This window comes from Euleptes europaea, chromosome 18 (genome assembly GCF_029931775.1).
Source record: "Euleptes europaea isolate rEulEur1 chromosome 18, rEulEur1.hap1, whole genome shotgun sequence".
NCBI lineage: Eukaryota > Metazoa > Chordata > Lepidosauria > Squamata > Sphaerodactylidae > Euleptes > Euleptes europaea.
Genome location: NC_079329.1, coordinates 14,122,938 through 14,135,508, shown reverse-complemented (window position 1 = coordinate 14,135,508; position 12,571 = coordinate 14,122,938). Strand labels below are relative to the sequence as shown.

Sequence of the window (12,571 nt, the reverse complement as noted above, 5' to 3'; positions counted from 1 at the left end):
TGACTCATTCAGTGCATGATCCAAGAGTGCATGATTCCTGACCCTTCTGGGCCTTGACGGCAGTGCTACCGTAGAAGAAAATATACTCCAGCACCACCCACAAGGAAGGGGCGCTTTCCGCAGGCAGAGAGGTACCAGCTGGATATTAGGGGAAAGTTTTTTACAGTAAGCGTTGTTTGTGGAATCAACTACCTGGGAAGGTGATGAACTCCCCCCTCACTGGCAGTCTTTAAGCAGAAGCTGGACTAGCACTTGTCAGGGATGCTCTAGGCCAGAGGTCCCCAAACTTTGAGTCATGGAGCACTAATTTTCACCTAGCACTTACATACTAAATCGAATGATGGTAGTATTTTTCTTTCCAATGTCTTCATGGAGCACTAGGAGATGTTTCGTGGAGCAGAGTTTGGGAACCTGGCCTCTAGGCTGATCCTGCATTAAGCAGTGGGAGTTGGACTAGATGGCCTGTATGGCCCCTTCCAACTCTATGATGCAATGGTTTTCGACGTGGGGAATCTTGAAGCAAAGGGAACACATGCAGCTGCCTTTTACTGAATCAGACCCTTGGTCCATCAAAGTCAGTATAGTCAGACCGGCAGCAGCTCTCCAGGGTCTCAGGCAGAGGTCTTTCACATCACCTACTTGCCTAGCTCCTTTAACTGGAGATGCCAGGGATTGAACCTGGGACCTTCTGCATGCCAAGCAGATGCTCTACCACTAAGCCATGGCCCCTCTCCATGTCTCTCCAGGGTCTCAGGCAGAGGCCTTCCAAATCAGACCGGCAGCGGCTCTCCAGGGTCTCAGGCAGGGGTTTTTCACATCACCTGCTTGTGTGTGTGTTAAGTGCCGTCAAGTCGCTTCCGACTCATGGCAACCCTATGAATCAGTGTTCTCCAAAATGTCCTGTCTTTGACAGCCTTGCTCAGATCTTGCAAATTAAGGGCTGTGGCTTCCTTTAACTGGAGATGCTGTGGATTGAACCTGGGATCTTCTGCATGCCAAGCCGATGCTCTACCACTGAGCCTGTGATGGCAGGAAGACAGTATACAGAGAAGCAATCAGTTCCCACAAAATATTGTGTGGATGAGCCCTTCCCAGTCCCACCATCGTTCTGTGGCTTTTTCCCCCTTTGAAGTCCTGGCCAGCATCTCTTCATGCAATTCAAGCATCCCCGTTAAACACACACCTCCAGGTTCTTTTATTCTGCAGTGCTGTTTCCTGGCCAAGTTCTTTCTTTCTTCCCCTACATTATTCATATGCCTTTTCCCCCTTTGTCTATTGTCTGTCCAGGAAGGTGAAGCTAATGGCTAAGATGACTCTCAGATGTTTGAAGAGGGGTGAGAATTTAATATAGGGAGGCAGGAGGTAGGAGTCTTGAAGATGAATATAGTGCTTTCTGGGAAGGTAGAAGTTGGTCTTAGTTGGCTAAAAGTGGGGGGGGCAGGGGCCTGGGATCTGCAGAAGGGAGCAAATGCATTAGCAAGGGTGTCAGTTCCTTTTCCAGGTGATGGGAGTATCTGCTATGCTAATAATGAAAGGTAAAGATCAGTGATATGCTGTCTGACATGAGAACCATAAACAGGTGCATCTTCGTGGCTGAGGTGATGCCCACTCCCTTCTTTGTTTTTATCAAATACTATGGAGCAGTTTTGGAGACCAGTTAGAATCATAGAGTTGGAAGGTACCACCAGGGTCATCTAGTCCAACCCCCCACACAATGCAGGAACTTCACAACAACCTCCCCACACACACACACCCAGTGACCCCTACTCCATGCCCAGAAGATGGCCAAGATGCCCTGCATGAGTTCCCTATTAGAAGTTACAGTGAGTCACTCTGTATCATCCAAAGTTGCTCCTGGGGCCTGGTTCACGCATGCGTGCATGCCCCTTGATTTCTCATTGCAGGATGGCTTGCCTCTCTTGAGTGAGTGAACTGGCTCTGCGGTACCATTTGACCTGGGATGGCCTGTGGCAAATGCCACAGGGGACTCTGCAGTTGCCTAGTGATGGGGGGGCTACAAGGATGCAGGAACCATCCCTCTGTCGTGCAGGGATCCATCCCTCCATCGGGCCCGAGAACCCTCTCCCTCCAGGGCCCAAATGCAGTTGATGAAGCCATCAGAAGGAAGGCAAAAAGCCGCCTTCGTCAAGCTAGGGCCCTCCCCTCTCCAGCACATATTGTTCTTTTTAAAATGTTTTGCCTTAAAAAACAATGTAAGCCACTTTCAGAACATCAGTGTTGCAAAGCAGCATATAAACTAAATGACCAGGTGGAACGTCTTAATTTTTCAGTTAAATAAAAACAGCAGTTCAGATTCGAGGGTTTTGCCTGGAATTCCTTGCCATTTTAGTTCGTATCTCGGGGAAGCAATCTTAGCAAGGTATGGTGCTTTGAAAATAACCAGTTTCAGTACTGAAATAAGCTGAGGAGCCTCCAGATGTCAAGATCTCTGGATTCGTTAGCTCATGTTCATTCTTGTGTGCATTGATAGAGCCATGGCTCAGTGGCAGAGCATCAGTTTGGCATGCAGAAGGTCCCAGGTTCAATCCCCAACATCTCCAGGAAAAAGAATCAAGTAGAGGCTGATGTGGAAGGCCTCAACCTGAGATCCTGGAGAGCCACCGCCAGTTAGAATAAACAATGCAGATTTTGATAGAAAAAGAAGAGTTGGTTTTTATATGCCGACTTTCTCTACCACTTGAGACTCAAACCGGCTTACAACCACCTTACCGTCCCCACAACAGACACTCTGTGAGGTAAGTGGGGCTGAGAGAGCGCTAAGAGAGCTGTGACTAGCCCAAGGTCACCCAGCTGGCTTCGTGTGTAAGAGCGGGGAAAAGAAATCCAGTTCACCAGATTAGCCTCCGCCACTCACATGGAGGAGTGGGGAATCAAACCCGGCTCTCCAGATCAGAGTCCACCGCTCCAAACCACCGCTCTTAACCATTACACCACGCTGACTCTCTGACTTCAGACCAGTGTTCTGATTTGGTATGAAGCAATTTCACATTTTCATGGGAGACGGAGCTTAGTTGCTTCTCTGTAGGCCTTTTAAGTATCCTCCATCTCTGTCCTTCCTTATAGTTGGCGGGATCTACACAGTTATCCAGACGAAAGCCAAAATCACCCTGGATGAGTGGGGCGAGAATTACTTCCTGATTGGGCCTTACCTGGAACAGAATGTCCGCACTCAAGTGGAGCTCATAGAGCCGCCCAACCCTGCCATCCGCCGCACCATCGACTCCATGAATGCTAAAGGATGCAAAGTAAGAAACTGTGGAAGGGGGGAAAGGACGCTGAATGGTTGGGGTAAGAGACCTGGTTCTCACTGACATAGGGTTGCCAGGTGGCTTGGAATGGCGGGCAGTTGCCCGCCAATCCGTTGGCTGGCTAGAAGCAAGGATTGTGCGTGTGGCCGCAAGCATCGCGGTCCCTTTACGGCCAGAGTTGCTGCAGCGCAATTGTACAATTTACCGCTCAACTGGCGGGGGGGGGGGGGTTGAGTGGTAAATCGTCCCATTGTACTGCGGCGCTTCCAGAAGTAAACCAAAAGTTTCCAGAGGAGGGCAACAAAAATGGTGAGAGGTCTGGAGACCAAGTCCTTTGAGGAAAGGTTGAAGGAGCTGGGTATGTTTAGCCTGAAGAGGAGAAGATTGAGAGGGCATAGGATAACCATCTTCAAGTAATTGAAGGGCTGTCATATAGAGGATGGTGACGAGTTGTTTTCTGTTGCCCCAGAAGGTCGGACCAGAACCAATGGGTTGAAATTTAATCAAAAGCATTTCCATCTAGACATTAGGAAGGATTTTCTAACAGTTACACCGGTTCGTCAGTGGAACAGGCTTCCTCAGGAAGTGGTGAGCTCTCCTTCCCTGGAGGATTTTAAAGAGTGGCTAGATGGCCATCTGTCAACAATACTGATTCTATTATCTTAGGCAGATCATGAGAGGGAGGGCATCTTGGGCATCTTCTGGGCAAGGGGGTGTGGGGTGTAGTTGTGAATTTCCTGCATTGTGCAGGGGGTTGGACTAGATGACCCTGGTGGTCCCTTCCAACTCTATGATTCTATGATGGGATTACGTCACTCATGGCTGCATGTGTGCGATCCCTGCTCCCAAAATCTCTTGCTGGAGGAGAGGGGAGACCTGGCAACCATATACAGATGGCAGATGTGGTGATAAACCTTGTGGCTGGACACCAGGATATGCCTGCATCTTGCTCTCGGAGAGGACTGTATCCAAGCATGCCGGGTCGAAAGACTTCCTTCATTTAATTAAGGCGCACCTGCCCAAAGTGGGATGGACTAGAAAATGGTTTTCCACCTCGTCTGCTCTTTGTGAGGACCAGGATGAAGACTTTTAAATTTCCAGGTGTTCTGTGGATTTCCTGGGGCCACAACCCCCTGCACAATGTAGGAAATTCACAACTACCTCCCACACACACACACCCAGTGACCCCTACTCCATGCCCAGATGATGGCCAAGATGCCCTCCCTCTTATGATCTGCCTAAGGTCACAGAATCAGCATTGCTGACAGATGGCCGTCTAACCTCTTCTTAAAAACCTCCAGGGAAGGAGAACCCACCACCTCCCGAGGAAGCCTGTTCCACTGAGGAACCGCTGTAACTGTTAGAAAGTTCCTCCTAATGTCTAGAAGGAAACTCTTTTGATTTAATTTCAACCCATTCTGGTCCGACCTTCTGGGGCAACAGAAAACAACTCGGCACCATCATGTATATGACATCCCTTCAAGTACTTGAAGATGGTTATCATTTCCCCTCTCAGTCTTCTCCTCTTCAGGAGAATTTCCTTTTGGTCTGTCCTGTGCCTTTTGCCCATCACTTTTATTGGGTGCCCCCCAAGTTCTAATATAATGGAAGAGGGAGGAAAAGGAAGATAGCCTGATTGGTGGCTATTCGCAATGATAGCTAAATAGAACCTTAGTATTTAGAGGCGGTGTACAATTGAATACCAGTTGCTGGTGGTGGGAAGCACTAAACAGGAGAGGGCGATTGCTTTTATGTCCTGGTTGCGGTCTCCTTGGGGAACCTGACCGACCCCCATCGGAAATGGATGCTGGACTGGAAAGACTTGTCTGATCCCGCAGAACTCTGCTGATCTTTCTCTCTCTTGCCACATACCGTGCATATTTTCTTTTAAAGCTCTCCTCGCTCTTGAACTGAACACAGGGGACGTAGGAAACTGCCTCAAACAAGGACCCTCTATTCCACTGTTGCTGCCTGACCAGGTGGGAGCAGTTACGCTGAATCCCTCATCTGTCTGCAGTGATATTTCAATGCCGATTCTCTTGGGATGCTGAGAGCGGCTCCTAGATCCTTCTGGGCTAATGTGGGCAAATAGTTCAGGGTTGAGCATGTGTAGGCCTTGTTAAAAGATATGTCCTTCTGGTTCCATATGCTGGTAGCTACAGGCAAGGGATCAGAATGCCTAGGGGACACTCTTTGGGGAGGGGCCGTGGCTCAGTGGTAGAGCATCTGCTTGGCATGCAGAAGGTCCCAGGTTCAATCCCCGGCATCTCCAGTTAAAGGGACTAGGCAAGTAGGTGATGTGAAAGACCTCTACCTGAAACCCTGACTGGGCAGTACTGACTTTGATGGACCAAGGGTCTGATTCAGTAAAAGGCAGCTTCATGGATTTATGTCAATACCCCAATTGTGTAGAGCTTCTCTGGGCTTGTGGGGCACATTCCTGATAGCAGGGGCAGGCTTCATGCCAACACCAGCTGCCGGCAGAAAGCTCCAGATCATAAGCATTTAAATTGATAGGCAGTAGATTCAGGAGAGAATAAACAGCGTGTTTTTTTGGTGCAGTGCGTAATTGACTTACAGGATTTACTGCTGCAAGGTGAGCTGATGGGCAGAGGCTTAGATGGCTTTTAAAGGGGGATTAGGTTAGATTAGATGCATTCATGGGGCACGAGCCTACTGATGGTGGTTGACCACGACAGCTAAATGGAACCTCCATGTTCAGGGGCAGTATACCTTCAAGAATTGGCTGTTGGGGGTTAGCGGTCAGGAATGGTGGTTGCCTCTCCTACCTTACTTAACAGCATCCCGGAGGCATCTGCTTGAAAACAGGATGGTGTCGTGATCCAACAGGGCTCTGAGAGAGACAGAGAGAATGTATAGAGAAGACCAGGAAGCGCTATAGCCTCCCCTGCTTCTGGGGTAGGGTTGGGAAATACCTGGAGATTTGGGGGGCAGAGCCTGGGGAGAGGCCTCAGTAGAGGATAATGCCATGTAGTCCACCATCCAAAGCAGCCATTTCTCACAAATATATCTCCAAAACGCTGGTGGCAGTGAAGAGGGTCCTTCTCATTTTATCCTTGCAACACCCAGCTGGAGTCCGAGAGACGGTGACCGACCCCAGGACTTCCTTCTCCCCGCTTTCCCCCTCAATAAGGAACCTTTGGATCTATGGTTGCACTCCATGGCACCTAGCCCAGCTCCTGGGGTAATACCAGGTCTCGGGGCCACACAGGGAAACTGATCAGGACTGCAAAAGGAAAATGGTTTTTCATACCTCCAGGAGTTCAGACTAGCAAGCCAAATGCATTTCCTATGCCCTGCTGGATCAGATTCCGAACTGGTGGTTTTTAAAATGGTTTGTGTCACTGATCCATACTGTCCGCAACACTTCAAAACAGTACTGTTCAGAATTCTGGACCCAAAGGCAAACGTCCAAACGAGGCAGACAGGACCCTTGACTTGGGGAAGAGCCGTAGCTCTGTTTTGCATGCAGAGGCTCCCTGGTTCAATCCCTGGCATCTCCACTTAAGGACCAGGTAGTAGACGATGTGAAAGACCGCCGCCTGAGATCCTGGAGAGCCGCTGCCGGTCTTGAGTAGACAATACTGACTTTGATGGACAATATGGGGGGGGGGTGCACACATGCTGCCCTACCCTTTGGTTGGTTTTCTTTTTTAGCAAATCTCTCAACCAGGGGAGCTGGCAGAGATTTCTGATCGGGCAGTTATTTCAGGCAAGTCAGTGCAGAACAACACGAGGCAGGCGACCTTTCACAACATGGAGACGGGGCGGGGGGTAACATGAACCAGAGGCTAAAATTAGATGTGCACCAGCCCCATCTCGTGAAACGTGTTGAGAGAGGGAATGGTTGGGCGCTGGGGCCTGTTAATGGAGGGAGGGATTTCTGGGAGAGGGAGGGGGACCCAAAGAGCCCAGCCCCGGTTGAAAATGGGAGGGTCTGGCCGCCAGAATTCCTTCTGGTTCCTTGAGAGAAGGACGGGACTTGGCAGTTTGCAGGTGTGGAGACTGCAGCCCTCAATTTGAGCCAGGGCCTCTTCAGAGTTGGCAGACAGTGTGAAGCTCATTGCAAAATGTCTGTTTGTTGCAAGCTGTCTTGATTGGATGCCTGTAAATGCTTGGAATCAGGAAAGAGACTAGTTCCAAATGAAGCTATTACTCTTGTGGTAAAAAAAAAAAATCTAGGCCAGGGGTGTCAAACACAAGGCCCGCGGGCCAGATCCGGCCCTTGAGAGCTCTTATCCGGCCCGCGAGCCAGCCGAGGCAACCACACACCCCTACTCTGAGTCTGTGAGGCACAGCCCAGCCTGATCAAGTGACATTTCTATCATATCCAGCCATCGTAACCATTGAGTTCGACACCCCTGATCTAGCCTGTGTTTGAACATCACAACAGACTTTTACTAAGCGGTTGGCATCCTGCACAAAATGTAGTGTATTTGCTGTTCTTGCATGTCCTCCTTGCTTAGGGTTGCCGGCTCTGGTTTGGGAAATACCCAGAGGTTTTAGGGGTGGAGCCTAGGCAGGGTGGGTTTTGTGGAGGGGAGGGACTTCAGTGGTGTATTATGCCATAGAGTCCACCCTCCAAAACAGCCATTTTCTCCAGGGGACATGAGCTTGGTCGCCTGGAGATCTGGAGAACTGTAATTGCAGGAGATCTCCAGGTGCCACCTGGAGGTTGGCAACTCTACCCTTGCTCTTCCCCTCCCTCTTGTGCTAAAGGAGAATATTTCCCAGTTTGATCAAGCTCCAAGCTGCCGTAACATTTGAATGCAGGGTCCTTAGCAGGAAATGCAGGGTCCTGCAAAGAAGGTGGCTAAGGGGAGACATGATAGAGGTCTATAAAATTATGAACGGTCTATAAAATTATGCACGGTATGGAGAGAGTGGACAGGGAGAAGCTTTTCTCCCTCTCTCATAATACTAGAACGCGGGGGCATTTGCTGAAGCTGGAGGGTGAGAGATTCAAAACTGATAAAAGGAAGTATTTTTTCACACAAAGCATAGTTAAATTGTGGAACTCCCTGCCCCAGGATGTGGTGATGGCTGCCAGCTTGGAGGGCTTTAAGCGGGGAGTGGACATATTCATGGAGTAGAGGGGTATTCATGGCTGTTAGTTAGAATGGATACTAGTCATGCTGCATACCTATTCTCTCTAGTATCAGAGGAGCATGCCTATTATATTGGGTGCGGTGGAACACAGGCAGGATGGTGCTGCTGCAGTCGTCTTGTTAGTGGCTTCCTAGAGGCACCTGGTTGGCCACTGTGTGAACAGACTGCTGGACTTGATGGGCCTTGGTCTGATCCAGCAGGGCTTTTCTTATGTTCGGAGTTTGTCATCCTCCTTGCCAGCTGGGCTTCTAAACTGGGATTTAGTGGAGGTTTCGAATTCGGCTTGAGAGGGCAAACAAACCCCAGCTTGGTGAGGCATTCCGGTGTGATGGCCAAGTTGGAGATGGATCAGCATGGGAAATGTTTGCTCAAACTCTCACAAGAAGAGGTGGGAAGAGTGAGGGGAGCATGTGAACACAACAAAGTTACGCTCATGTGTATTGGCAACAGACCTGTTTCAAGAGCTTGCGATGACATATGAATGCATTCGTGACGTCCTCTCTGCATTCTCAAGCTTTTTTGACTTCTGCATTTTAAAAGAGCCGGTTTTTACATAGTGTGTCAGAAAGGGGGGAATGTTGAAAAACGTGTTACCTCTATCGATTAGATTTCTGACAGAGGGGGCTTAGATGGGTGTTGGGTTACTCAGTATAGATTCCTTTCCCTCTGACTTCCTGTCCCTGTGATTCCTTCTGTCCCCACTCGGTCTGATAACTATCCCAATGCTTGTAAAAATACTCTGAGGACATTTTTTTTGTTTGTTTGCCAAATTGACTATTGGCACAGAAAAATCTGAACAGCAACAGCTAAATTTGGAAAAGAAGCAGAATTTTAAGAAGAAGAAGAAGAGTTGGTTTTTATATGCTGACTTTCTCTACCACTTAAGGGAGACTCAAACCGGCTTACAATCACCTTCCCTTCCCCTCCCCACAACAGACACCCTGTGAGGGAGGTGGGGCTGAGAGAGCTCTAAGAGCTGTGACTAGCCCAAGGTCACCCAGCTGGCTTCATGTGGAGGAATGGGGAAACCAACCCGGTTCTCCAGATTAGCGTCCACCGCTCACTTGGAGGAGTGGGGAATCAAACCCGGTTCTCCAGATTAGACTCCACCACTCCAAACCACTGCTCTTAACCACTACACCACGCTGGCTCAAGGCTGACTAATTAACAATCTATATCGATGCATCCTCTGACCTGGATGGGCCAGGCTAGCCCAAGTTCATTAGATCTCGGAAGCTAAGCAGGGTCAGTCCTTGTTAGTATTTGGATGGAAAGCCAGGATTACTTCACAGGTCCAGGCAATGGCAAACCACCTCTGAACTTCTCTTGCCTTGAGAACCCCGCAGGGCCACTATAAGTCAGCTATGACTTGAGGGCACTTTTCACCACCACCACATATTGTTGTTTGGATTTTACTGTGGGATTCTGAACTCTGTCTAGTATGGGTAAGGGAGAATGTTTTGCTATAGGAACCAATTCCCAACTATAGGGTAATTGTCTGCTTGTCACCTTCTTTTTCTCTCCTTTTTGAATTTTAAGGGTTTTATTAAAAGTAATCAAATAGGGTAGAAAAACACACACACAAACAAACAATTCCCAACACACACAGAGCTAAGAAAGTAAAGGGTTGAGATTCCCAAGTGGTTCATAGCCACCTTTCCTGCAGAATGAGGTTCCAGAATAGCAGCTGCACGAGGGAAGGGGGAAAAAGGACTACACGCCAGGTGTAGGACTCACATCTTGTGTTCTGGATCTAAAATGAGAAGCCCCCGACATGTGCCAGGTCTCTCTGTTTTATAGTCAAATTCTGCTTGTCACCTTCTAGGTTTACTTCGGCCGCTGGCTGATTGAGGGCGGCCCCTACGTGATCCTCATAGATATCGGGGCAACAGCCTGGAGCCTCGATCGTTGGAAGACAGAGCTGTGGGAAAGCTGCTCCATTGGGATTCCTTGGTATGACCGAGAAGCCAACGATGCGGTGCTCTTTGGCTTCCTCACAGCATGGTTTCTAGGAGAGGTAAGGACACGTTCTTCTGTCAGATCTCCTCTGTTCTCTTTCCTGTTGAGAGGTGTTTAAGCTGTACTCAGACGTCATGAACAATCCAGTCTGTGGGGTGAACAATCCTGAAATCCACCCACCCACCCTGTACTGTAACTGAAAACTTCCTGGTTTAAGAAATGATCGCCCTCCCTTTCCCAGTAACCAGAATTAAACTAGAAAGCTGCTCATTGGTAGGGTATCCAATCTCCAGGTAGTACCTGGAGATCTCCCACAATTACAACTGATCTCCAGGCAAGAGATCAGTTCACTTGGAGAAAATGGCCACTTGGGAAGGATTATACCCTCCTGAGGTAGGGTTGCCAACCGCCAGGTAGTAGCTGGAGCTCACCTGCTGTTACAACTGATCTCCAGCCGATAGAGATCATTCACCTGGAGAAAATGGCCACTTTGGTAATTGGACTCTATGGCATTGAAGTCCCTCCCCTCCCCAAACCCCTCCCTCCTCAGGCTTTGCCCCAAAAACCTTCCACCGGTGGCAAAGAGAGACTTGGCAACCGTATCCTGAGGTCCCTCCCCTCCTCAAACTTCCCCCTCCTCCGGCTCCACACCCCCAAAATCTCCAGTTATTTCTCAACCCCAAGCTGGCAACCCTACTCATTAGTAAAGCCGTATTTGTTTTGCTTTTTTAAATCACATTTAGTTCCATAATTCAATTAACATACTTGTATAACATAAACAATCTTTGTCTAATCGCTACAAATAATTCTATCTTATTGACTTCCCCTCTCCCCTCCTCTATTTTATATATCTGTGGTTCCCTTTGTAATTAAGTTCTAATTCATTATAATATTTCATATATAAGTTTAACTACACTTTCTTATAATCTAAATTGTATCAGTAATATTTTTTCTTCTTGGAAGCCATATTTGTTAAGGAGCTCCCATCCCCCAACAAATCATGACTTTTTTGTGATGTCCGTGTTGAATCTTTGACCGTGACCTTTTCTGCAGTTCGCTGCACAATGTGAAGAAAAACCCTTCATCATCGGTCACTTCCATGAGTGGCTGGCTGGGATTGGTCTCGTCCTCTGCCGGACCCGGAAACTGCCAGTGGCTACCATCTTTACCACCCACGCCACCTTGCTAGGCCGCTACCTGTGCGCTGGCAGCGTGGACTTCTACAACAACCTAGAGACTGTGAGTCTTAAGAAGGCCAATATGTATCCCTTTCTATGGGGACTGAATGTTACATTGTGAGACATGGGGAGGATCGCTCAATGCAAAAAAAAATATCGATTTGGGGTTTCCTAGGATACTGTGGATAGTCCCAGTGAAACCTGGTTTCATCTTCTATAACTGCAACAGAGCCAGCATGGTGTAATGGTTAAGAGCGGTGGTTTGGAGCGGTGGACTCTGATCTGGAGAACCGGGTTCGATTCCCCACTCCTCCACATGAACGGTGGAGGCTAATCGGGTGAACTGGATTTGTTTCCCCACTCCTCCACATGAAGCCTGCTGGATGACCTTGTGCTAGTCACAGCTCTCTCAGCCCCACCTACCTCACAGGGAGTCTGTTGTGGGGAGGGGGAGGGAAGATGATTGTAAGCCGGTTTGATTCTTCCTTAAGTGGTAAAGAAAGTCGGCATATAAAAACCAACTCTTCTTCTCCTCCTCTTCCTCCTCCTCCTCTTCTTACATTTATCTTTTATAACTTTGCATCTTTCTGCTGTCCTCTGTTCTTCATAATTCTGAGCTGTGTGGATTGTGCCAAATATTTTTTTCCCTCATATTAGTTTAATTTAGACAAGGAAGCTGGGGACCGGCAGATTTACCACCGTTACTGTATGGAGCGATCTTCCGTCCACTGTGCCCATGTTTTCACAACCGTCTCCCAGATCACAGCCGTGGAGGCTGAACATTTGCTAAAACGGAAGCCTGGTATGTTACGTTATATTCGATCAAGATAGGTAGCAGTGTTAGTCTGTCTGTAGCAGTAAAAAAGAGCAAGAGTCCAACAGCACCTTAAAGACTAACAAAATTTCTGGCAGGGTATGAGCTTTTGTGAGCCACAGCTCACTTCTTCAGATACAGCTAGAATGTGAATCCATCTATCCTTAAGTAGAGAAGAATGAATTCAAACACCCAATGGCAATAGCATGTAAACGTCAATA

At 48.4% G+C, this 12,571-nt stretch overlaps 2 protein-coding genes across 2 annotated transcripts in view; one reads left to right on the top strand and one right to left on the bottom strand.

Annotated features, from left to right (window-relative positions):
* LOC130489492 (tetraspanin-4-like) overlaps positions 1–12,571 on the bottom strand; it is a 130,394-nt gene that overhangs the window by 57,326 nt on the left and 60,497 nt on the right. The gene's annotated exons all lie outside the window — the stretch shown is intronic.
* GYS1 (glycogen synthase 1) overlaps positions 1–12,571 on the top strand; it is a 29,973-nt gene that overhangs the window by 4,694 nt on the left and 12,708 nt on the right. Inside the window, exons 2-5 of the mRNA XM_056863218.1 lie at positions 3,085–3,266; positions 10,225–10,416; positions 11,412–11,597; positions 12,194–12,338. Of these exons, the coding sequence (XP_056719196.1) occupies positions 3,085–3,266; positions 10,225–10,416; positions 11,412–11,597; positions 12,194–12,338 (705 nt within the window). The remainder of the gene's footprint in view (positions 1–3,084; positions 3,267–10,224; positions 10,417–11,411; positions 11,598–12,193; positions 12,339–12,571) is intronic.